The sequence below is a fragment of the Protopterus annectens genome, chromosome 5.part0, assembly GCF_019279795.1.
Source record: "Protopterus annectens isolate FY-2018-M chromosome 5.part0, PAN1.0, whole genome shotgun sequence".
NCBI lineage: Eukaryota > Metazoa > Chordata > Ceratodontiformes > Protopteridae > Protopterus > Protopterus annectens.
The window spans coordinates 994,953,955-994,979,838 of NC_056735.1; the positions used below are offsets into that span (position 1 = coordinate 994,953,955).

Below are 25,884 nucleotides of genomic sequence, written 5' to 3' on the forward strand. Positions count from 1 at the left end.
ATCTGTTTGAACATATCTATGTGGCTACTGTCCCATGCCATGGAAGGAGCCGCTAGAGCCAGTGTGTCCGGCATCGCCTTAAGGCCTGGCTCCGGCTTTGTGACTTTGCGGAACCTTCCAAGGCATCCTTTGCAAGCGCACCCTTCGATGGTTCTACTCTGTTTGGGAAGACCGTCCGTGACATGTTGGTCCAGAGCGAGAAAGATGGGAAGATGCTGTCTGCCTTCGGAGTCTGCTTCTCGGCTCCTCAAAGGTCCTTTTCTAGGAACCAGAGAGGACAAAGGAAGATGTGGTTCTGGAAGTCTCAGCAGTCCCGTTACGCTCCAGACCCTTTGTCCTTCAGAGGCAGAGGGGGCAAGGTGGATGCTGGCCCAGAGGCAGAGGGGGGCTGAAGAATTTTGGGTCGCGGGAACCCTTTTCTGACCGACCCACGCAGCAGCCTTGAGGGGTTGCCTAACTGCTCTTCTCTGGAGGCAGTTGGGGGGCTTTTTTTGAAGCACTTTGCCCAATGGGAGTCCATAACATCAGATTGCTGGGTGCTTCGAATAATGTCTGGAGGTCACTCTATCCCTTTCATAAACCTGCCTCCTCAGTTGAGGCGCCTCCCCGATGTACCACCCAGTCAGAGGGAGGCAGCAGCTTTAGAGATAAAAAAGCTGCTAGAAAAAAGAGCCATCCAGTACGTCCCCCCAGGGCAATCCGGATTAGGCAATTACTCCTGGTTCTTTTTGGTGCCAAAGAAGACAGGGGACTTAAGGCCGATCCTCGACCTTTCAACAATAAACCTCTTCATTGCCAGGGAAAAATTCCGGACGGTCACGCTTCAATCCATTCTGCCCCTGCTGCAGGAGAAGGACTGGATGTGCTCCACAGACTTCAAGGATGCATACTATCACATTCTTATGGACAGGCATTCCAGGAGGTTTCTCCGCTTCCGGCTAGGAGCCAGTCATTACCAGTTCAGGGTCCTACCCTTCGGTCTCACCACAGCCCCCAGGGTGTTTACCAAGGTCATGGCAGTTGTAGCGGCCCACCTGAGGCTTCAGGGAATAAAGGTTTTTCCTTACATGGACGACTGGCTCCTGACCGCCCCCGCCAGGCATCTACTCTGTTCGGCCAGAGATTGTTTCCTAGTTCTAGCGTCCCATTTGGGGATTACTATAAACTTGAAGAAGTCTTTTCTACAACCATCCTTCACCATCCGTTGGACTTGCTGATTCCTCTCAACAGAGTGTGCAGAAATTCTCTCTTGTGGTGGCTCCGCTCCCGGAGCTTTGGGAAGGACAACTGTTTGTTATGCAACAACCCCAAGCCACAATGACCACGGATGCTTCTCACCTTGGGTGGGGGGGGCATTACGAGGGCAGAACTGTTCAAGGTACGTGGACTCAGACAGAGACCGTCCTGCATATCAATTTTCTGGAGATGAGAGCTGTGCTTCTAGCATTGCAAGCCCTTCATGCCTTTCTCCCTCCAGGGACTATTGCGATTCAGTCAGACAACATGTCGGTAGTCTGGTACATCAACAAACAGGGGGGACCAGGTCTTATCCTCTTTGTCGAGAGGCCATGAGAGTTTGGGACTGGGCGATGACCACCAACCATTTTCTGTTAGCAACGCACATTCTGGGTTGGTCCAGCATCCTAGCGGACAAGCTGAGTCGGACTATCCTCTCGCCTTACGAGTGGTCTCTGAACCCATTAGTGGCAAAACAGATCTTCCGCAAGTGGGGTCAGCCTTGCTGCGATCTCTTCGCGTCACCTTCCAAAGCGAAGTGCAGCGAGTTTTTCACTCTACTCCCCCCTCGGGGGAAAGCCCCAGAGATGCTCTAGTTCATGCTTGGCCAGCCGTTCTTCTGTACGCTTATCCTCCTCTTCCCTTGATAACAAAATTCCTGCAGAAAGCATGTCAGTTAGGGAACAAGATTATCCTCATAGCCCCATTCTGGCCTCGTCAAGCCTGGTTCCTGTGCCTCCGGTCTCATCTTATAGCTCCTCTCTGGGTCTTGGATCCCATCCCAGATATCTAATATCTCATCCTTTGGGATTAAAACCCCCGAACCTGGTCGATCTCAAGCTCTCAGCGTGGTTGATCCAGTTCCATTGATGGCTAGGACTCCCGGTATCTCATCTGCAGTTAGATCCATCCTGGTGGCGGCCGTTCACTAGGAAGGTTTATAATAGTAAATGGAAGCGGTTTTCTATTTGGGCATCTCATAGGAAATTGGACCCTTTCACTGCTCCCATCCCAGCAGTGCTGGATTTTCTATTGCATATTTTTCAACAAGGGGCCAGTTCTTCCACTGTAAAGGTGCAAATGGCCGCCATCTCGCATTTTCACATTGGGAGATAATCTTAGTCCCCTTGCTTCCACCAAGATTTGTAAGACCTTTCTCAAAGGCACATTTCTTTTGATACCCCCCGTTAGGAATCCCGTCCCTCCTTGGGATCTAACCTTGGTCCTTCAAGCTCTCACTGGACCTCCCTTTGAACCTGCAGCTTCGGTTGATTTGAAATTCTTGTTCTGGAAAACTGCCTTCTTGGTAGTCATTACCTCAGCTTGGAGAGTGTCGGAGCTTCAGGCTCTCTGTATTAGAGCTCCGTATCTGATTTTCCATAAGGACAGGGTCTCTCTCAGGACTAACCTGTCTTTCCTGCCTAAAGTGACGTCCGAGTTGATTATCAATCAGTCCATTAATCTCCCTGTTTCTTCCCTAACTATCAGAACAAAGGGGAGTACAAACTTCATTTGTTAGATGTTCATAGACAGTTATGGTTTTACTTGCACAGAACAGCGGTCTTCCACAAATCTGATTAGCTATTTGTCTCCTTTGCTAAACCCTTCTTGGGTAAGCCTGTGTTGAAGGTAACTCTGGCCAGATGGATTACCAGTTGCATTTTGTTTATTTATAAACTGTCTGGCCTGTCGGGGGTTCACGCTCACTCTACCCGTTCTATGGCTACATCAGCTGCTTTCTGGTCGAGAGTTCCCTTGGATGACATTTGTTCTGCGGCTACTTGGGCATCTCCTCATACCTTTGTCTCCCATTATAAATTGGATTTAGTGTCTAGGGGAAGGGCGGCATTTGGCTGTGCAGTGCTCTGGAATATCCTTCCTTCAGGACTTCCCAAGTTATTTGTTAGCTGGGGACTCTGTCCCACAGGTTGAAGATCAAATGAAGTTTCCTACTTCAGATAAAGAAGTTATGTACTCACCATAACGTTCCATCTGAGTAGGTAACTTCATTTGTCAGAAACCGACCCTCCTTCCCCCTAACCTGTTCTTTGGTTGTTTTGACCACTCGGATGGTGCATCCAGGTCGTGATTAATCCTTAGGTTAGGATTGTCCAGGTTGTTGGTTTGTCATGATTGGATTTTATGTATGGGCAAATGCGATCTGGGAATTGGAAGGAGGTGACAGGGCATTATGGGTAAGGGGGAGGAGCTTGGAGCTTGGTTCTCTAGCTTGGAAAGCTGCCGGCTCAGATCCATGACGGATCCGATACCCACAGGTTGCTGACAAATGAAGTTACCTACTCAGATGGAACGTTATGGTGAGTACCTAACTTCTTTTTTTGCTATATCCTGGTCTTCAGATGTAATGTTCTTATGTACTCATGTTTGTTAGGAAAACATTTGCCTTTTTATTCTCTTTGGTAAAGAAAGTATAACTCCAACCATGCATATAAGCATGCTGTGGATGGTGGCTTTTTTAATTCTATTATATTGCTGAACTTGGGGTACTACTTTGGTGGAACTGGGTTTTGTTGTAATAACCTTTTACTATGTTTTGAGCAGTTGCCGTTTGATTTAGGATGAGTACTTTTTAGAGGTTTGGTAGGCTTGAAAAGATTATGATCTGTTTGAGCACTCTGGGTCTGAATTTGATTCTCTTCATTTAGTTTCTGGTTAATGAGAACCCACTGCAGTCAGTTTGAATTTGATGTTAATTAGTTGTATATAACTGCTTAATAGTGGATTGTAAATTGTCTCTGTAGTCCGGATGCACAAACTTGCTGATAGTAGTTGAAGGGTATCAAATTCAGACTTAGATTTCTGTCTTTATTTATTTAATTAATTTATTTTACATTTGTTTACTGGGAAAGTCCGACTGGGCAGAGTCCATTTTTCAGCGGAGGCCCGGGGAGAAAAGCTCCAAGCTTTTTGTGATAATAGAAAAATATATACACTGAAGTCAGCTGCCCAGTGATAGGAGAGTGTTGTCCTATTTTGTAGGTAATCTTGTGCAGAAATTTTACCCCATAAGAAACTGTCCTAGGCAGACCTACAGGAGTGATTGATACAATCGCAGTGCTTACTTTTTTTCTTAATGCTATCAAGGAGGCTTTGCATTTACTGAATGAACTTGTACCGCCATCTGCTGGTGGAACTGAAGCACAGCTTTGCAGTTCAGTGAAGTCTGAGTCTTCTTTTCCTTTTTTTTTACCCAGATGGCATTAGAGTTTATTTGGGTGTGTTAAGTTGCTTAATGTCCAGCATCAATTTGCACATACTGTCCCTGCACAACTCTAGTCTTTATCTTGGCGTCATGGTACACTGCTCCTGCCCGGTAATGATGCAATGTTAAGGAATGTGCACATGTATACCACACCTCCCTCTTGGCTTACTTTGCTCAATCTTTGCAGTTGTGGAAAACAAATAAGAGTAATGATTGTTAGACATATTACAAAAGGGCTTGCTGTTTTTATATTCCCTACACTTGTAAGAAAATGCTGTTTATTCCTAGTCTTGTAAGACATCATTGTTTATTCTTAATTCATCTTTCTGTTGCAGCTGTTAAACTATATCTTGAATGCTATTGACATTGTTCATTTCTATTCTAAAGTTCTGTTTTTACAGAGCTCTTACAGTTACCTAGACTTCATTGTACTTTTCAAATAGATGTGTACTTTGAGTGAACTAAAGAAAGCACTGGGATATAATAAGCCAGCCCCTTTTATATTTGTTGTGGTAGTACAACAGTTAATCAAAAGTTAATAAATCAGACGTGAATCTGTTATATTGTAAAACATTGTCTTTAAAATAGACAGTAATGCTTTTTCATCCACAGCTTGGGAAGTTATGTTTTTTTCCAAGTAGCAAGTCTCAGTTTTTCTATACCAGCTTTGCTCAGAAAATGAAAATCTACTTTTCGTGGTGGTCTGTGTGCAGAAAATATAATACTGTGTATGTAGACAAAACTCCAACTTCTCTGGTTCCATCATTGCCAGTTATTTTTCTAAATGTCCTTTGCTCCTACAAAATGTTTATTTTCTTTGAGAATGTGGATTGTTTCGTCCTAGCTGTTAACCACCGCTGTGACAGACAAACTCCTGCCATAGGTGTCCATGCGTTATTGTCAGGAAAGAGTTATTCTAGAAGTCTTTACTGGGATGCTGCACCATGTTGATCAGTCCTATAGTGTATCCCATAACTGAGAACTTCCAGCTTGGAAAAAACACAAACAGAAAGGGAACAAAGGTTAGAAAAAGAGGTTTCATAGTGAGAAAGGGGAGCCTGTTAAAGGAAGTGAAGTGAGTGCACCCTGAGTCTTCCTCCAGCACTAGAAGTTGGCTGATGTAATACCTATTTCCATGTCACCTTTCACTGACACTAACGCAACCAGCAGACACAGTAGCCAGGCCTTCCTGTTGTACATGGTGCTGCCTGCTGAAGTTGACTGTGACCAGTTGGCATTAGCATTTCTGAGACATTGCTTGACGGAGTTTGATTATGGACCCTGTACTGCTGACTTTGACAGTAATGGCACTACATCAGGTACTTGAGAGGACAGCCTAGGGGATCCAGAGTCAGTCATTAGCCCTTTACAGGCAAATCAATGATAGTCCTACTAGCACCAGGCTTTCCTGATGTGAGACCATCTATCATTTGCTTCCACCTAGGCTAGCTGTGTACTAGATATTGACACTCTAGGTGTTTGGTTTACAGGCATTCACACAGGTCATGCAGTGTGCGTACCTCTGATGCAGAGACAAATGGTTTCTCATGTGAGGGGGGACTTTTTCCATAGAAACATTTTCCTTGCCCACTTAAGGCTGCTAGAGACCCCCTGGAAGAGAGCTCTCAGGTTCTGCAGCAGTCTGGGAGGTTGTGTTATGTGTAGTTTCTCTTCAGCCAGATGCTGGGCAGGGTCTCTATGATCACTGCAGAGGGCATCTTCAGTCAGATCTCCTTCATCCCCTTTTATCTCCTTCGTCCCCATGCTACTGAATGCCAGACGTCTAAACCTCAAAATGCACGCACTCGAGGCACTCCCCAGTATGGAGAAAATCGATATATGTGCAGTAACAGAAACCTGGTTTAAGGCTCCAGAGAGCACCCCAGCACTACCAGGCTACAACTCATACCATACATTTCAGCCACAGAACCCAAACTGAAATACAAAAGGCGGGGTTTTATCCATATTCATCAAGGATACCCATACCTCCAGGTTAGTGGCAATGCACGATGCTTCAGAGATCATCCACGTGCAACTAACAATGGACAGAACTACAATTCATATTGTAGCTTGCTACAGATCACCCACCATGTCAAAGGACCCTCATTCCACGTTTCTGGAAACACTGGGAAACATAAAGGTCCTACCAAACACCCTAATATTGGGTGATTTCAATTACCCAAACATTAACTGGGAGAACTACTCAAGTGCTAACTCCCTTGCCCAACTTTTCCTAGAATTTATAAACTCAAACGCCCTGGTTCAACTGGTCAACACTCCCACCGGAGGTGACAATATATTGGACCTGGTCATCACCAACATGGGTGACCGGTGTTCCACACAGGTCAACCCTTCGCTGGTTAGATCTGACCATAAACAAATCACTTTGGATATCCATATTCCACCCCCCCCCCCTCGGAAGAGAAAGCCACCATCAAAACATTTTCAAAAGCAAACTTCACGTTACTTAAGACTGGGGTGGAAAGTTTCAAAGCCCCCATGCTGAAGGATAACACTGTCCAAGCTGCAAAATCCTTTACTAATGCATTCTATGGACAGCTACAAGAATGCATGGATCATGCCATCCCAAGCAAAACCAGGACTCACTCCTCCAAGAAAAGGAAACCAGACTGGTGGACTCCAGCCATAAACAAGCTATACAATAGGAGGAGGAAACTAGTACAGAAAAGAGTAAAATCCCAAGAAGGGAAGACATCCCTGATCGGTATTAGCAAGAAACTATGATCCCTCATAAAATCATCCAAGGCAAGCTTTGAAAGAAAAATTGCCAAGGACTCCAAAGATAACCACAAGGTGTTCTTTAGCTATGTCAAGAATCTAAGTGGCAATGCTCAGATCTGCTTGGAGTTAGTGCAGAATGGCACAAAATACACTGAACCGACCGATATAGCCAACATCCTAGCAGACAGGTTCATTGCAAACTTCACCCCCCTCTCACCCCCAAAAGGGCCCATAACCATACCGGAAGAATGTACAGTCCCTGAAATCACAGACACTCAGGTTAAAACAGCCCTCTCCAAAGCCAAAAACGCAGCATCAATGGGACCGGATGGTGTCCCAGGCAGCGTCCTACACGAGCTCAAAGACGAACTAACCCCTCACCTAAACACACTGTTCAAACTCAGCCTCTCCACAAGCTACATACCCATAGAGTGGCGCACAGTAACGGTTATTCCACTCCACAAAGGTGGAGCCACAGCAGACCCCGGGAACTATCGCCGTATAATCCTGAGTAGCTTGGTCTGCAAGGCTATGGAGTACATCATCATGGGACTCATTAACAGAGACATTGGGAACCTCCAAACACTGGACCCTACCCAGTTTGGCTTTGTTAAAAGCAGATCATGCCTCCTAAACCTGGTGGACTTCTTTCAGACAGTTACCAAGGCTATAGATGAGGGAAAGGGTGGTACACACTGCCTTCCTTGACCTCGCTAAGGCCTTCAACACCATTCCCTATTCTGGTATTATAGACAAGCTCACCAGCCTGAACATAAACCCCTACATCACAAGATGGGTTGCCAACTGGCTCATGGACAGAACCCACATGGTGAGAGTTGTGGGAGCTAGGTCCGACTCTAAACTGGTTACAAGTGGCGTTCCCCAGGGCTCAGTCCTAGGACCCCTCCTGTTTGGCATGTACTTCTCAGAGGTACAGGCAAGCACAGGAGGACTATGGCTGACCAAGTTCACAGACAACTGCAAACTAGGGGCTATAATTGACTCTCTGGCTGACACAGACATCCTCCAAAAGGGTCTCACTGAGATGGATACCTGGTGTCAAAGTCATGGCCTCAAGCTAAATGCCAAAATGTGCATAGTCATCCCCTTTGGAAAAAACAAAGTACCCACAAACTACCACATAGTTGGTAGTCCCCTAAATACGGAAGATGTAATAAGGGATCTGGGGACCCAAGTAGATAGTAATCTCACCTTTGATAATCACATTGCCAAAGTGGTTAGAAAATCCCTTCTACGTGGCCCACCTAATCACAAAAGGGTTTGCATTCAGATCAAAAGAGGTCATTGTGCCTCTCTACTCATCACTCATCAGACCCATCTTAGAGTACAACACCCCATTTGGGATGTACCTTACAAGACACCTGCAACAGCTGGAAAGACCACAGAAGTACCTCACCAAGAGGATCAATGGCCTCAAACAGATGGCCTATGCAGCTCGACTGAAGAAACTCCAGTTGTACTCGGTTGCATACCGCCTACTCAGAGGTGATCTCTGCCTGACATGCAAGGCCATGTCCAAACCAGAATTGATGGACATGCTCCACCTAAAGAAAACCTTATCCCCTCGAGCCACACGCTCTAGGGATCTAAACCTCACCACAACAATAAATAGGACAATGCTGGAGGGATAGATTCCTGTCCCAGAGACTTCCCTTGCTTTGGAACAAGATCCCAATCTACATTAGGCAGAGCTCCTCTTTAACACCCTTCAAAAGAAACCTTGACGAGTGGGGGGGATACCGAAAGTTTACCTTGGGGATCACTTCAGTGGCTCTGCTGGACAGAGGCACAGGGAACTTATATAAGGGGGCGGCGAAAGCCAACACATTCTGGCTAGGCTTATAAATGCCTTTGGGCAGATAGCCTAGTACCCACCTATGAACCTATTTGTCTGCTTCTCTCTGCTCTTCCTGCAGTACTGATGATCCCCAGGGTGTTTAGAGAAGATCAAGAAGGAGAGATTAAAAATGCAGTTAATATCTTCCTTTTGACGCAAACAACATTAACTCTCCCTTCTGCTGTGTTTAGTAAGGTCAGAAACCAGACTACTTACTTAATGTGTAGACCTCTTAACTCAGTGGAAAGGGTCATTGTTGTACCCAGGTTTGAGGACTCTAAGCCTGACAGGTTGGATGATCTAGAGCTCATCCTGTTTAGGCACACGCTTTCAGAGGATATGATAAATGTTATGGAAAGTCTAGCAAAGCTAACACAGGAAAATCTTACTTAACAAAATGGAAGAGATTCTTCCTCTGGTACCTTGCTAGAGACATTACCAATGTTCTGCCCATGTGCCCGTGGTCCTTGCCTAACTGTCAGGCCATTACAGAATAGAATTGAATTATTGCCTCTTTAATTACCCACTTAGCTGTTTCAGCTTACCTACCAACAAATGCACCCTCTGATTCCAGCTTCCAGTTAAGCAGTTCCTGAATGAGTGTTGCACCTCAGACTACCAAAACAAGACATTACTCCATTCTTTAAATTCTCCAAATCTTTTGGGTTTATAACAGCACGATGGGAATGTGGACCCCATTCTTAACTCAGAGTACGTTTAAAGTTCATGAAATTAGTATTGTTTCACTCTTTGATGTCAGCAGTTTGTATAGAGTTACATCTATTGGTAACATATCTAAATATGATTGTAGACCTTTTTTTATAAGACCCGTTGCTCCTACTACTACTGGAACTGTCTGGGTATCCTTCTTCCACATTGCTCTAATTTCTGCTTGCAAATCCTGATATGTTATAAGTTTATGTCTCTCTGTACATAGGACACTGTAGTCATTGGGTGTGCCGATTTCAATGATCAGTGCTAGTTTATCTTCTTTTCTTGGACCACTGTATCTGTTTTCTAGCATCTTTTGAACTCTTGGTGATGGATGACCCCGTGAGATGTAAACTCCATCATTTTCTATTATGCTTTATGGCTCGTTTCCAGTGTTTTTCAGCCACTTTAGTACCATAATGTTTGCACAATCCCCAGTGCATCAGTCTTGACACATTATTATGCCTTTCAGTATACAGTCCTTCTGCCATTAGTATGTCACAACTAGCAACAAGGTGTGCAACTGTTTCCAATTTGGTTTTACAAAACGTGCATTTGTCTATTTCTCCTACATGTTCAATGGACTTTGTAAACCAGCGTGTGTAGCCCACTGTCTTATACCACCAGTATTAGCCTTTCATCCCTTGGTTTGAATTCACCTCTCCTTAACCATTTCTGCATTTGTTCCTGATCAAAATGAGGTTCTTCTAGAAGTTTTCTATACTTACAACTGTATTTATGGGTTTTCCACATTTCTTGCCTTTTCATCTGGTCCTTCACCTTATATTCTTTCTTTTGTTTTTGGTGCATTCAGTTGCTGCCTGCTTTTTATCTACTTCTGGTTTGATTTCTATTCCTGCTTGACACTGATATGCTTCTGCTAGATTAAGCAGAGAAAGTCATCTTAGATTTATTCTCCTCATGTTTCATAACTTTCACTACATTTAGGTCTTGTGAGATCAGCATCAGCAGATATGTGTGGAGTCCAACAATTGCAGATCTAGACATGTAATCAGTTTCAAGGAGGCCCATCCCTCCTTTGGAATGGGTATGCACTGATTTTTTTATATCATTTGGTGAGCATGAAGCATCCTTCTTGTTTTAATATCTAATCTATCCAACACATTTTGGGGCCAACCAATCACTCCAAAACTGTAAGTTAGGACAGGAAGAGCAAATTGGTTTATAGCTTGGATTTTGTTCCTAGATGTCAATGTTGTTTTTAAGATTAATTTAAGTCTTCTAAAGTATTCCTTACTAAGTTTTATTCGCATTTGTTCATGTTTTATTGCTGATCCTTCATCAGTTCCCATATATTTGTATACTCCCTCTTGCTCAAGTTCTTTTATATCACATTATTGTCCCAAACTGATGTTTTCCTGGTGCTGCAGTTTTCCTGCTTTAAAGGTTGCTTTTGCACATTTATCGAGGCCAAATGACATTCTAATGTAGTCTGAAAAAGTTTTGAACACTTGCAGTTGTGCTTTCAGTTCCTCATCTGATGAGCAATACAGTTTTAAATCATCAACAAATAGAAGATGAGATGTCTTTAGACTTTGTTCTTTTCTAGGGGCCAAATTATAGCCATGGCCTAAGCTGTTAAGTAGTCAGCTTAATGGGTTAAGGGCAAGGCAGAATAGTAACGGTGACAGGGAGTCACCCTGGAATATCCCCCTTTGAATTTTTATCCCTGGGATAATAGTTTGTCCTTTATCATGGCTTAATTTCAAAGTGGTCTGACACTGTTTCACGGTCACTGTAATGTAGTTGATCAGTGTAGTGTGTATCTTATACATTTTTAAGCACTCTTTTTTTTATCCAAGAATGTGGGATACTATCAAATGCTTTTTTGTAGTTCCTCCATGCCACACTTAGATTCTTCCTCTTTTTACAATTCTCCACTATGACTTTATTTAACAAATGATCCTTTGTTCCATATGACTTTCTTTTATTGCCCTTTTGTTCTACTGCCATAATTGAGTTTTCTTATAAATTACTATAAACTCTGTCTGCATCAATTCCTGTGTATAGTTTATATGTCATCGGAATGCAAGTTATTGGTCTATAATTTTTGGGGTAGCTTGCAGGTTCACTCTTAAGTAGGAACATTGTTTTATCTGTTAGCCAAGTTGGTGTCTGTTTGGGGTGTGCATATAAATAGTTCTTACTTATGGCTAAATCTTGATACAAAGATGTTACTACTTTTAACCAAAAGTTAGGTGCTGCAACTGGGCCTGGTGTTTTCCAATTAGAGGCTTTTCTTAACTTTGGCTGTTACTTCATCCCATTTCATATCCTGTACCTTTAAACTTCTTATTCTTTCTTTTACTTCTTTTATCCATTTAGTGTTGTTATGTTGCACAGGATCTTCATAGATATTTCTCCAAAATGTATCTTTTTTTTCTTTTTTTGGCGGTCTTTCAATTCCTTTTACCTTGTTTCCCAGTACTCTGTAAAACATTTCTGGGCCATCATTAAATTGTTTATTTTGTACTTTTTCTTTATATTTATCTATGTGTCTTCTAAGTTTTTCTGCCTGTGCTGAAATTTTAGTTTGCTATTTCCGAAAGTGCATGATAGATCCTGGTCTGTTCTAATACTACACTTTGCTTTTATCACATTTGTCTTTCTTAGCATTTTTGTTGATTTGTTCTCTCTTGTATATTCTTCTAACAGTGACACTTCTAGTCTTAATTGTTTTATGGTTTTCTCTATTCGATACTTCCATGATGTTATTTGATTTCTTCCCTTCCTTTCCCTCAGTACCCTGTGTTCTTGTGGTAGAACTTTGAGTTATTAATTTAGCTGCACAGTAATATATCCTGTTTACTTCTGTTATATCGCATGGATCGCTGTGGACAGTCCTAATTACTGTGTTCATTTGTTTTATCAAACTTCTGACTTGGGGTTTTATTGATCATCTGCACTCTATTTCTTTTGTTGATCTTAATATAGCTATTAATGTCTATTAAATCAAGCAACTCTTCTCTTAGCTCATTTTCTTCCAAACTGAGGGAACATCCCTTCTTTTCCATTTCCTGCGGGCTTTCTGTAGAAAGTTCTGTAGCATCTTCCTGTGGTACCTCTTCAATTTCATCCTGTGCCAACTGTTGTTCTATCATATGGAAAGTCACTGGCCTATCACGCCTCAACATTGACTGTATCAGAGTTTCCACAGTTTCCTGTTCCTTCCCTTGCTGTGTAGCTTCAAATGAACGTTTATACTGGTTTCCTGTGGAAGTCTCCAAAATGTATTGCTATGGCACCTGACCAATTGCTTCCTGTTCCACTGGTTTCCCATTAATTTGGATATCCATTGCTCTATCCTGTTGTGATGCTTTCTGCATTAGATTTTCTGAACTGAATCATTCATTTTGCAGGTTCTCCATAACGTCAATTTCTATTTCTTTAACGTCTCCATTACTAATTTATTTTTCTACTTTTCCTCTTGTCTTCTTATTTTTGTATTGTAAAGTTTTCCATATCCGGATTCCTTTGCCTGTATCTCTCTTCAAATATCTTTGGTGCTGCTCTTTTTGTTTTGGTTAGTTTTGCTTTCTCCTTTGCATAGGTATTACATCATATTAAATCTCTTTTTCTTTCCCATGTCCATATTTCATCTTCAGATGTCTCCTGATCTTCATGTTTTTCCTTACTATGGGGACTCACTCCATCATGCTGTGATGTAATCTGTGTTAGACCTTCTATATAAAATCCTTCACTTCCCAGGCACTCCATAACTTCAACTTCTATTTTTTTTAACTTCTACTTTACAAATCTTCATTTCCACGTTCCAGCTTTGTGATATATATATTTTTTTTATTGTGAAATTTTCCATATCTGGATGCCTTTGCCTGTATTTCTCTTTGATTATCTTTGCTGCTGCCTTCTGTGTATTGATAAATTTGGCTTTCTCCTTTGTATAAATATTGCACCATATCAAATCTTTCTTTCTTTCCCATGGCCATATATTTTTTTATACTTTTCAAAATATCTAGGTTTTGTTGTTTGCATTTTCACACTTCCTCAGATGCTTCTTTTTCCAAACAGATTAAAGTTTCTTGATGTATATACTGTTTTTCAAAAATCTGTTGTATTAACGAACGCAAATTTTTATTTGAAGCTTCTGACAGTTTTTCCTGTGGAAGTATTTTTCTTTCCTGTATTTTATCTCTTAATCTTTTTGTATATCCTGTATCTGGAAATTCAGGGCTGTTTGCATAATAGTAACAATACATAATTTCTTTCTTATCCCCAATAGTCCACTATGTTGTCTTTATGGCTGAAGAAAATGTCCAAAAAGTGACCAGTCAAACTCCGTACTACTGTATTTGTTATTCTTTATTTGTCTCAGAACAAATTCTTGTGAAACAGTTAATTTTTTCAGAGCTATTTCAATTCTATTATAACACAGCTAGACAGATGAGGAGACTATGTACTCTTTTCAACCAATGTTATTTTTAATGTCTTTGTGACTTGTTCTTCTGGTTTCTGTCTGTGTCATGAAAATGTCCATGGTTATTTCATGCCCTTTTTTGGTCTTCACTGTATCTGAAGACTTCACAAAAGTCTCTCCACGTCATCTTTGCGTCACTTGACCTGTCTGCATTTTATTTATTTATTTCTGCATCTGAAAGCCAAGAAAGTCAACTTCCTTTTTTTCTGCAACAGGATTCCCTTTACAGTAAAGCCCACAGCTATATGTTATTAATATCTAAGCTGAACATGTACAAGAAATAACTGTTCTTGCAAAGCAAGCTGTATTATTTTGAAAATTGCTGTTTGGCCTTGCGCATTTCCTTCACTGTACACACAGTATAATTTTGGGGAAAGCATTTTAATTTACACAATATCTATCAATGGGTCTTATTTGGCCTGTCAGTTTTTGTGATTTTTGAGGACTGCTACTTCCTTCTACAACAGGGGGGCCATCCTCCCCATGAGCGTTTCCTGGCCCCATTATAGGAATGTTTCCGTATTTTGAGGATTCTACACTGTCATTTTTTTCCAGTCCTGGAACCAGTGCGCCTACCAGGATTGGGCACTTTTTTATCCTGGGTCTTGTGCACCCAGCTATCTGTTTTAGTTTTTGACCTACTTCTGTCCACGATATATTCTGTATAAATACAGTCTATATGTCAGTGTCGCCTTGGTGAGATTTTGTGAAAAACAGGGTCCACCTTGTGAAGGTGCTCACCAAGACTTGAGGATGAATTAAATTTCAGCATTACTACTCTCCTTTGCTTGCTGACTTTTCATCTCTCCATCACCCCACCATGTGACCTCAGCAATAACTTAGAAAAACTCACATTGCTACCCTTTGAACCGGCTTCTTCCCTGCCTCTCAAAGAACTTTCATGGATGACCCCCCCCCCCCAAAAAAAAAAAATGTTGTCGCTTCAGCAAGAAGGATTTCAGAATTACAGGCTGTTTCATACAAACACCTGTTTTAGATTTTTCACAAAGACAGCGTCACACACTGTATTAATCCTATTTGAATGCCTAAAGTAGTACCTTTTTTCCAAATCCTGAGAATAAGGAAACGATTTTTCATTCTTTCGATGTGCAAAGGCAATTGAGAGATCATTTCTACAAGACTAAACAAATAAAAAAGACTAACTCTTTTATCTCCTTTACAAAGTCATGGAGTGAAACCCATAAACAAAAAGACTGTGTTTAAATGGCTAGCTCACTGTATCTGTTTTTCTGTTCTTTCCATGACAGAAGTGTTCCTGACCATGTTAAGGTCCATTCCACTAGAGCCATTGCAGCCACCATGGCCTTCCTCAGGGTATCAACCACAATCCATTTTGGAAATCGCTACCTGGTCATTAGTCCAGACATTCTACAAACACTAAAATCTGGGTTTTGCATCCCAGGGCCAAGGTAGGCTTTATCACAACCATCCTTCAGGGTCTGCTGTTTTCACAACTTTTTCAAGGTAAGCCGTACCCTGGTTCTTGAGCTCTGGGATTATTTCCAGATGTCATGACATTAACAGCGAATATTACAATGAATGTAGTACAGTTGTACCAGGAGCTCACTGTAATTCTAGATGCTGCAGTACAGTCACTGTTGCAGTCCTACCCACCATCCCCGCAGTTACTTCTTTGGGCATCCCTAGGTTACAGTGGATACCCTGTTTTTCTTAATCCCTACATTCCCTCTCTATCCTTTACAAGGTACTCTCCTTTTGCTGGACTGTCATAGAACCTGGAGAGGTGAACTGGAACTCTTGAGACTGAGTGATTGTTCTGTAATGATGGCTCCCACATGTTCACTTGTTCTCTGGCATCTCTGCACACTTCTCCTTGTACACACACCTGGCAAGAGAGCTCTGCAGTTGGCATCAACTGATGCCCCTGTTATACCACCAACATCCTGATGGATGTCAAAGTGGGAGTGTTTGCAGCAGCCAGGTGGAGCTGTGGAAGTTGGGCTGGTTGTTGGACCTCTGCAGGCAGGAGTCCAAGATGTCATTGAATATACTTAGATGTCTACAATTATGGTAATGTCCTAAAACTATTGCGTTATCTGTGTACTGTTTAATAAAACACACTATAGTAGGGAGTAGGTAATTCGTACTTCACCCATGGTGAGAGGCAGTGTTTGCTCACAAGGCAACAGCTAAAGTGATTTTCTTTTCTACATGACTTTTGTTTCTGTGTTCTACAGAAGACATTTCTGACTTGTTTTACATTATCTGTTTAGAAAACCTGAGAAGAAAGTTACTAACAAAGAAAATGGAAGAAAGAAAGGCTGTTTCTTTAGGCAGAAATACTGGAGGAACTTCTCTATTGTGTACAGCAGCTGGTAAAATAGTGCTTTTCAAAGCCAAAAATGGCCTTTCATTCTTATCCCGTGAAGATCATTACTTTTGTTGCAGATGTTCAAATTGTTGTTGAAATAAACTGCTTGTTAAAGAGTATCTGTCAGCTTGTTCTATAGCATTTGACTATGATAAATTGACAAAATACATTTTAGGGAAGAGTCTTGATTTTTTCCCACAGTATGATAAACACAGGGTTGACTGTTAAAAGTAAAATGGGTTCTCTCTCAAGTCCTTTGGGAATTCTTCACTTCAGTAATGAAGAGATGAGGAACTAGTTCTGAAAAACAAGATTTTGAAGAGGTTTCACTTCCAGACGAGTTTTCTCCTAGGGTTGTTTTGCATTTCATGGTAGAGAATTTTACTGGACTTATTCTGAATAAAGATGTAACAGATATACAAGTGTTAGCTTATCAAGTTTTGTAGGTTCAGTTCCCTTTGAAACTTCATGTATGTGATTTCAGTTGTAGCTGAAAACAGGCATTGAAAGTCATGTCTAGCAAAGGAATAATTGAAACTCATTCTACATTAATGATAAGAAAATTTCACATTTTGCTGAGTCTGCCATAAGTGAAAGTGAAGCACCTTAACCAAATACTACTATTTAATTCAACAGTATGTTTCAGTATAAAAGTGTAGTGTTCGCAAGACTGAGATATATGCCGTAGCTTCAGTTAGCTGTGCTAGTAAAAACTACATAAACAGGTTTAACAATTTAAAGCAAGATATTTATGCAGCACAAACTAGTTCTTCTGCATACATTTTAGAATTGTTTTAAACTGCTGTATAAAACATTAAAATTACATTTTTCATATAGCTGTATATCAGCTAGCACACAATGCATAATCTTATATACAGCCTTACAAGTAGGCAGTTTCAGTAAAATAATCAGCACCTCTATGTGAGCATCACCATATCACCCTAGAAAATGCCAAATGGCTACCCATAAAATAAAGATCTAATCTACTGTTAGGATCCCAGCCCTACAAACTACTCCAGCTCCACACATTCACTCCTCTTGCAGCTAGACTTCATGAAAAAACTCTGCATTCAGCCATGGAGACTAGTCACAAGTCACCCCAACTCTCATTACCTCTAGACCCAAATTCCACAGCTCTGCACGTCTTCTCTTCTTAGGCACCTACTCTTTTGGCATGCTCTCCACAACAACCTAAAGGAAATCAGCACTTGATTCCAAATTCAGAATAAAACTTAAAAAGCACTTCTTCATCCAAGCCAAATGCTCCTGCTTCAGCACAGGACATATCACTTAACACCCCTATTTCCTTTCCTAGTCTGTTCTCCTCTCTCAGATTTACTGAAGGTTGACCCACTTTAGAAACCATTTATTTATTTATGTATTTTACTGGGATAGTCCAACTGGATTTAGCATGAACTTGTTTTCAGCGTAGGCGTGAAGACAAAAGCTCCATGTATAGTGCAATAATTAAGATAATCATGAAAGTTTAAACAAAATTAGAGAATTATATACAGTATAAAACTATACTGTGTACATTACAAGACTATACATAGCAGATTAAGCAAAACAAATCAGACATTATATACAGTACAGTAATTCATATTTAGCATATGGCTCACATACATATAAGAAGGAGATATTTATACAGAGAATGGTTTACGAGTAGCAATGAGTTTACCTTATAAAATGCATTAGTCTCAGTATAAGTCATTGGTGTAGAAAAGTAATTTTTGATGCAAAAAGTACTTCTAAAATGAGAGAAATAATACATTAGGAAGGTAGTAAAAGTAAAAACGATGTAGTTGAGAGAGAGTAGGAGGATACAACTAACCTCAACAAAAGGAGTTATCCACTGTGTAGAGAAACTAGACAAAAACTCAACAAATGGCCAAGTCTCAAAATACAGAGTGAACCGTGTGACATACTGGGATCTCTGCAGGAATATAACAATGCAATAAAATCACATCACAAGAGAGTTCCTGGTGAAATGAACATCCAAAACAAAGAAAAAAACTTTGATGGAAAAATTATTTAGTGCTTAATGATAATTTTATCTATTTTGAGGGTGAGGTTTTTAAACAAATTAAAGGAGTAGCAGTGGGGGCTTCATGTGCTCCCACCTACGCCAGTGCAGTATTACTGGCTTGGGAAAATAATAAGATATTTTCTTCTGATTATTTTACATATATTAAACTATATTTAAGATAATCTTAATGATATCTTTATTTTATGGACAGGACCAGACGACTTAGTCGAAAAATGTATTGATTTCCTGCCCCATTCTATTTCTTTTTTAACTTTTACGTACACAGTGTAACAAAAAAGCTATTAATTATTTTGATGTACATGTTGAACAAACAGGGGTTGGCTTCAAAACAAACATTTTTTTAGGAAAACAATTTCAGTAATTCATACCTGCACTATACCAGTTCACACCCCTTTGCTTTTAAGAAAAACTTAGAGGGCATTATATAAGAGCAGTGAGAATGACTCCAAGTAGTAGTGATATGGATGGAGAAGAACACATTGACGTTAATGTTCATGGAGAGAGTATATCCAGAACCTGTGCTACAATAAATTATTAGTGAGGTGACGAAGCCTTGGGGGACTAAATTTACATCCCTGTTAGAAGAAACAACCTGTTAGACACTAACAAGCAACTTATAACACCAGGGCAGGAAACAAGTTTCAAGAGGGCTTGTATAGTAGCATTAATCAAATTATCAGGGAACATTAAGAACATAATAGGGGTTAATTAGAAACTTTTAAAGGGTAGTAATGAGGCAGTTAAAATTGTGGGTAATGAACCCCAATTTATTAACAAGACCCTTTTTAATTTTAAAAAAATATTGGAGGGAACTATAGAAAGAATGAAGGAAATACTAATAAAGGAACATACAAGTTTGGTGCTTGTAAGTAATGTCCCTGGATTTATGAACAGGACATTATTGTTTTAAATAACAGCTTAAACTCTTGTATCAAGTTTCTGAAAGGCAACTGTGGATCCATTGGTATTGTGTACTTGGTAAAGTCTTTGGGATGTGATGGAGTTTATGCAGGTAAATCTGAGAGGGCATTGTGAAAAAAAATGTATTTACACAACTATGATATAATTAAAGGGAATGTCAGTAACCCCTCACTAGACATATGGAAAGTTGTGATAAGTACAAAAGATTTGTGTTTGGTGTACTGGAAATAGTAGAAAAAAGAAAATGTTATACCATATAGGGAATTAAAGTGGAACTCAGGCTAAATGCAGTGCCACCTGGTTTAAATGACAGTACTGCTCTACAGCCTGCACTCGAGCGTAAGGCTAATGTCTGGAATCATTTTTAATTCATGTATTTTTTTGATTTATTCATTTTTAATTCCTTCATTTTACCAGTCTTTAAGAACATTAGTTTTAATGAATGACATTATTAACTATGCATTTTAACATATTTTAAATGTTTGTATTTTTACATTTTAGATTAAGGCAACAAAAGTATTTTTCGTGATCACATCAATTTACTAGTTGTAATGTATTTGAACAGTAGGCTGTTTGTATAAAGTGCTGCAGATTAATTATTTTTCACTCAGAACGCTATATGTTAAATTACAGTCTATAATGTAAAATATTAATTTTTTGGAGTTTGTGTTTTGTGAAAGCACAGAACGTTGTGTGTGTGAAAAATTAAAGTTATGATTGTATTTTTTATTCTTTCATTTTTTTATATCATGTATTCATATTATCAAACACTATTATATGTATCAAATGTACAGACACCTAATTTAGAAAGTTCAAATGGAAGTCTTTGGTTAGCTGTCATCCAGAGGGAGGTTGGCATAATGGTTAAGATATTTGTATTACAGACACAAGGTGCAGAGTTTGATTCTTACATGGGTTAATTGGCTAGGCTTAAAATGGCCCACAAGGGCATTTAGCCTAGTACTGATCTATGAACCCATACTGTACTGTTTATTTTATATATTTTTTAATTTTCTTATTGGACTTAATTGAGGGGACATTGATTATAAAAGGAAGAGGAAGTGATGTTATAGTATTCTGATGAAGTCCCTCGAATGGTACAAAAGCGCTTAACCTGTTTTTTATTTTTACATTAATGTTTTTTTTTTTATCTTTGTTTTGGACGTTCATTTCACCTTGTCCGGTGATTCCTGCAGAGATCCCAGTGCATCACACGGTTCACTTTGTATTTCAAGACTTGCCCATTTACCCCTGTTGAGTTTTTGAGAGAGTGAGGAGGTTGCTTAATGAGAAATCATAAATGAGGAAAGGAGTGCAGTCAGGGTCTCTTCTAGAGATGAGAAGAGATGAAATGTGTTGGTATTATGGCATGTATGTATTATACATTACACTTTGTGTATTACAATCTTGCTTGTTCACTAGAATGTATATGTACAGTTTTTATATGTAACTAGTCTAAACTACTCCGTTATTGCTTAAATTTCTTTATTTTTTTTTGTTTGTGAACTGTATTGGGTTTCACCTGGGCTGAGCCTGAAATTGGTCACTATTGATCAGTGAGCTACCCTGGTTAACAAATAAGTGCTTATACACCCTCTAAACTAAATAAACTAACGCCATGGATGTACGTCTTATGCACGTAGAGGATAGCGAATATAGTTTTTGTGAAAGTTTAATTCTTTCCTTGATCTCTGAGGTAGTGCAACCACAGAATGAATGAATGTATGAGAGCTATCAAACTAGTGAAACTGGAAAATCCACTTGCTAAGCATTCCGTTTGTAATAGTTTTAACAGATTTCATTTCATGGTTTTGTACAAATTTATTCCTGACAAAAGGCATTTTGATTGTAATAGTGAGTTGAAATAAAAAAAAAAACAGGTGACAGGTTATTTTGAATGCTATTGGAAGCCTGGGTCTTGGTGAATGAGACTAATAATATAAAACCTGATTTAAGGAAAAGTCACTAAAGTTACAGCTTTAAACTTCATTTTGGATTTCTTTACCTTGCTCATCCTTGTGGGCATTGCATAACTGTATAACTGAGGCACTGAGAAAGAATTTAAAATGCACTGGTTTGTGAGCTGTTACACTGTCTAATGAAGTATTATGGGTGAAAAAGTGCATGCAGCTGTGCTGCTTTTTAAATTGTAAAGTTAGTTCTATTCTTTAAATTGTCAGGGTTATTTATTTATTTATTGTCTTGTTTAAGTAGTCTGGTTGTAGCTGCATTATGACCATTCATGTTTTGATATAATCTGTTTACAGTACGTGTTTCTTTTTACACTAGAGCACCTTTGTTCTTTTATTTTAGTTTAGTAATGGGTAAGCTGACTGGTCAACAGTTTCTTTTTAGCCACGACTGGCTCCTTGAGGCAACAGAAAAAAGGGACATAAAGAAACAAAAAAAAGTGTTGCAGCAGTTAACAGTGATGTGTACAAGTAACATTTTTAAAGTTTTATATTCAATACATATTTTCAGATTAACTAAATGGTTGCAGTGAGAAGTGAAATTTAAGTAGTAACATAAATTATGTGAGGCAAATACTTCTCAATCAAGAGAACATTTACTTTACAATACTGCTTCATTCCAAGTTTAGAAATTGATTTTATTTCATAAATTGTTTTAGTTTACACTGTGCTTGCAGTTATTATGGTTTATTCTAGCTACAAGTTGTATAATGCTTACTGTTTGTCCTGACTGTGCACTGTGCTTAAGTCTGTCTTCATAGGTAAGTACTAGACTAGCTGCACTTGCAGGCCATTTTAAGCCTAGACAATTTCCCTTTAAAGGTAAACACCTTAATCATTATGTCTTACTACTGCTACTTTCCTTGATTAGATTTTTTGGACTAACAAAGGGTTTGAGTCCTCTGATTAACCACAGACTGAATGCAAGTCTTATGTACATATGTTATTGCTTACAACATTTGAAATATTGTTCTTCTATACATATGTTCTTCTGTACACGGAGAGTTGCAGAGTCATGGTAAGTCTAGCCTGAGCCAATTAAAATGCAGTAAAGATAGTATAATTATCGGATTTCAGCCTGTGTTCATAGGTTTTTACTTTGGATCATGAATCTGAGTAACAGGTTCATTTATATTGTTGTTATTATTATTATTTACTTGTTATTCTTGTACTTTGATGATCTAATTTTTATGTTATCTGTTGTACCAGGATATTTGCACTTATGAGCTAACATCTCTTTTTATCTGTTGTGTTCTAGGATATTTGCATATTGGTTACTGGCCAGCAAACTTTACAGATCTAAATGTATTTGAAACCCTTTCGGTAATCCGTGGCCGAGACCTCTATTTGTAAGTTTTATCTTAAAATGGATACATTTATACTTAAGAGAAAGGTGTCACTTTAAAAGTTTGTAGTCCACACAGGAAGAATGAAGAGTAGCTGAGCGAGGCAAAGAAAAAGAAGGAAACTTTATGGCAGAGCAGAATGAAAAGAAGGGAAATTTGGGGAGAATGATAGGAGAGACCCAAGAGCTATAGGCTAGCAGAAAGAGTGAATGAAAGAAGGAACAGGCAAAGGGAATTGTTAAGGGTGAATGTTTGTTTGTGTCTTTCGGCTTTTCCCGGTTAGGGGTCGCCAAAGCGGAACTCCGGTCCGCTAATGATTGGCAGTAGAGTTTTACGTGCTAGCTTGCCGGGCCTAACACACAACCTTCAATGAAGGAATGCCCATTCTCGCATGTCGCCACACAGAAGACGCTCTAACTGAGAATCGAACGGGCAACGTCTAACTGTGAGGCGACAACGCTACCGCAGCACCACCACCACAGTAATGGAATTGTTAAGGGTGAATATAAGAAATAAATGTGATTAAGGGTACAGATTTGTGGCAAAAATCAGATTCAGTAAGGCAGAAAAAAGAGTGAATGGAAGGAGCAAGGGTCAAGATAAAATTACAGTTTGCTGGTTAAAGAACGATTTGAAAAGGTACTGAGACAAGCAGCATAAGAGAGAGAAAAACAAAGTAAAAATAAATTACACTGACATCATGGTTTGAGTATAGCCTGTGGATGTCTTACCTTATTATGAGGTCAGATAGCTGTGTTAGTTGTGTGTGTATTGTCTTTCTTGTTGCCCTTTGAAATGTAGTTGCTTTCAGACAGTGTAGTGTGTGATCATTTGGTAACAGTCTTTGTCTGGAACATTTGGAATTCCTAGTAGGTATGGGCCCTGTATTCTCAGAAATGTTAACTAGTTATGTATTTTACTGTTGTAGGATCCAAATAATTTTCTACCCTGACTTATTTTTCTGCTCTAATTAATCCTTCAGAGTTGGTACGTAAAGAGCTTGCTTATGAATTAATACTAGGGGTAGTATGTACAAATGTCAAACTGCAGCAGCTCTCTGTGCCTGGTTATTTACATGTAATTCTTAATTTTTTACCAGTTACATAAGTTAAAGCTGAAGTGTGGAATACTTTAACAACAGGGTAGAAAAATGAAAAAAAAGAACAGAATGCGTCATTACAATATTCAGAATATATTGCATTTGCAAACAACTATTTCAGTACCATGTCGAAGCTGTGTTATCAGAATGTATTCCCATGCTATCCAGCTTGCATGAATATTAGAATGTAGCACAAGGCTGCTTTTGTGAAAATGTGTGCCATGTTTGGCAATATTAAGCTGGATGATTGAAAAAAAAAATGATGTGTAAAAAATGCTTCTACATTGGACCTCCATATGAGTCATACTTTTCCTACTTGATTATCTGAGATGGGGGAGCTGACTTGTGCAGACCTCTTGAGGTGCCCAACTTAGTCTAGTGGCATGCGTGTAATAAGCTCATTAAAATGTATTGAGCAATTAAAAATTACTGCATTGGTAACAATGTAAAAGTCTCTCCATTCACTTCTGTTAACTATGCAGCCTGACAATTGTCATTTTGACAGGTGACATGATATAACTTAATTTGACATTTCTGAATTATTTTTGAGTATATAATGTAAAAAGGAGCAGCTTGTGAATGCTTTGTGAGTATTCCTGTGTTCAACACTGTGGAAAACAACTATAAGTCTAGGCAATTACTCTGTCTTTTGCCACATTTAAAAAGTGAACTAGTCAGGCTTCACAAATGCTGTTTTTATAACATCCATTTTTAATGGCTCATGGGACAGGATGACACATCAAAGAAGGTGCAAAGAAAAAAAAAATAAGTTATTTCTGTGTAGACATACAGAGATATTGTCTAGCAATGTTCAGATACTGGGCATACAGAAGAGGTGCTGACAGTGTTTAGAACTGTAAGTACTTTTGTTGCATACTCCACTGACTCAGTGTGAAAGTTGAAGGATTTCATTGTATTTTTTCTTTCCCTTTCTGGATTTTCAGTGCAGTAATATTTGCAGTTGAGTAATAAGTAGTTACGGCTATGCACCTGTCTATGTGATGTTTATAGATCATATGTTTGTATTTCATACATTGGGCTTATAAGTAGGTGTACATTTTTTCTTATTTTATCCATATAGTAATGGGCAAGGGACTAAAAAATTAAGAGAGCTACAAATAAAAACTTAAAAAAAAAGTGTGTGGTCATGTTTTGAGTGATCTTATCTTGTTGATTAGTGGCTCAGGTGCCCAGTAGAGCAGTTGTGGGGAAGGAGAGCGGTGACATGGCTTTGCGAGCTCACCTTTTCTAAGGGAGGAGGGTGTGGGAGCACATGTCCAATATGGTCATGTAGATGAATTCCTGGTGGAAACGGGACACTTCACAGGAAAACTGACCGAGGGTTGTTTTTTTTTACTCAAGAAAGCAGCTTACATGGCCTTGCTGCTGCCCATTGCATGCCAAACTCTGAGCATGTTAGTGGGCATGCACAGTGGGGTTAGGTCTCTAAAAAGCAAAAAGTCCACACCACCCTTCATGGCTACTCAGAGACATCCCCTCTTGGTCAGCTGTCATCACAATGTGCATAGATTAAATGAGCCTTTCTGACAGCAAGAGGATCTGGTGGTCTGCAGCCAGCAGGGGAGAGAAAAAAAAAAACAACAGTGTAACTTGTTAGTGTTATTGTATAACTTTTATCTGCCTCAAAATGGTACAGCGGGGCAGCCATTATGACATTTTCACTTTTTTAGCCAAGACTTCTACTTCTCCTAGTACCACACGGTTTGTTGTTCTTTTATATATTTGACATTTGTTTACCGGGGTAGTCCCACTGGGTCTACAGAACCCATTTTCATTGGAGGCCCAGGGAAAAAAGCTCCACATACAGTGCAATGCAAATACATTATAGTCCAAAAAAACTTCTTTTTTTGCTGAATGCCCCAATGCACTTGATTTTTAGAATGCAGCATACTAAATCTAGT

General features: G+C 39.6%; 1 protein-coding gene across 1 annotated transcript in view; it reads left to right on the plus strand.

Moving 5' to 3' along the window:
- The window catches only part of ERBB2 (erb-b2 receptor tyrosine kinase 2), a 2,110,185-nt gene that overhangs the window by 1,230,619 nt on the left and 853,682 nt on the right, over nt 1-25,884 (plus strand). The window contains exon 12 of the mRNA XM_044071955.1: nt 22,776-22,866. Coding sequence (XP_043927890.1) covers nt 22,776-22,866 — 91 coding nt within the window. The remainder of the gene's footprint in view (nt 1-22,775; nt 22,867-25,884) is intronic.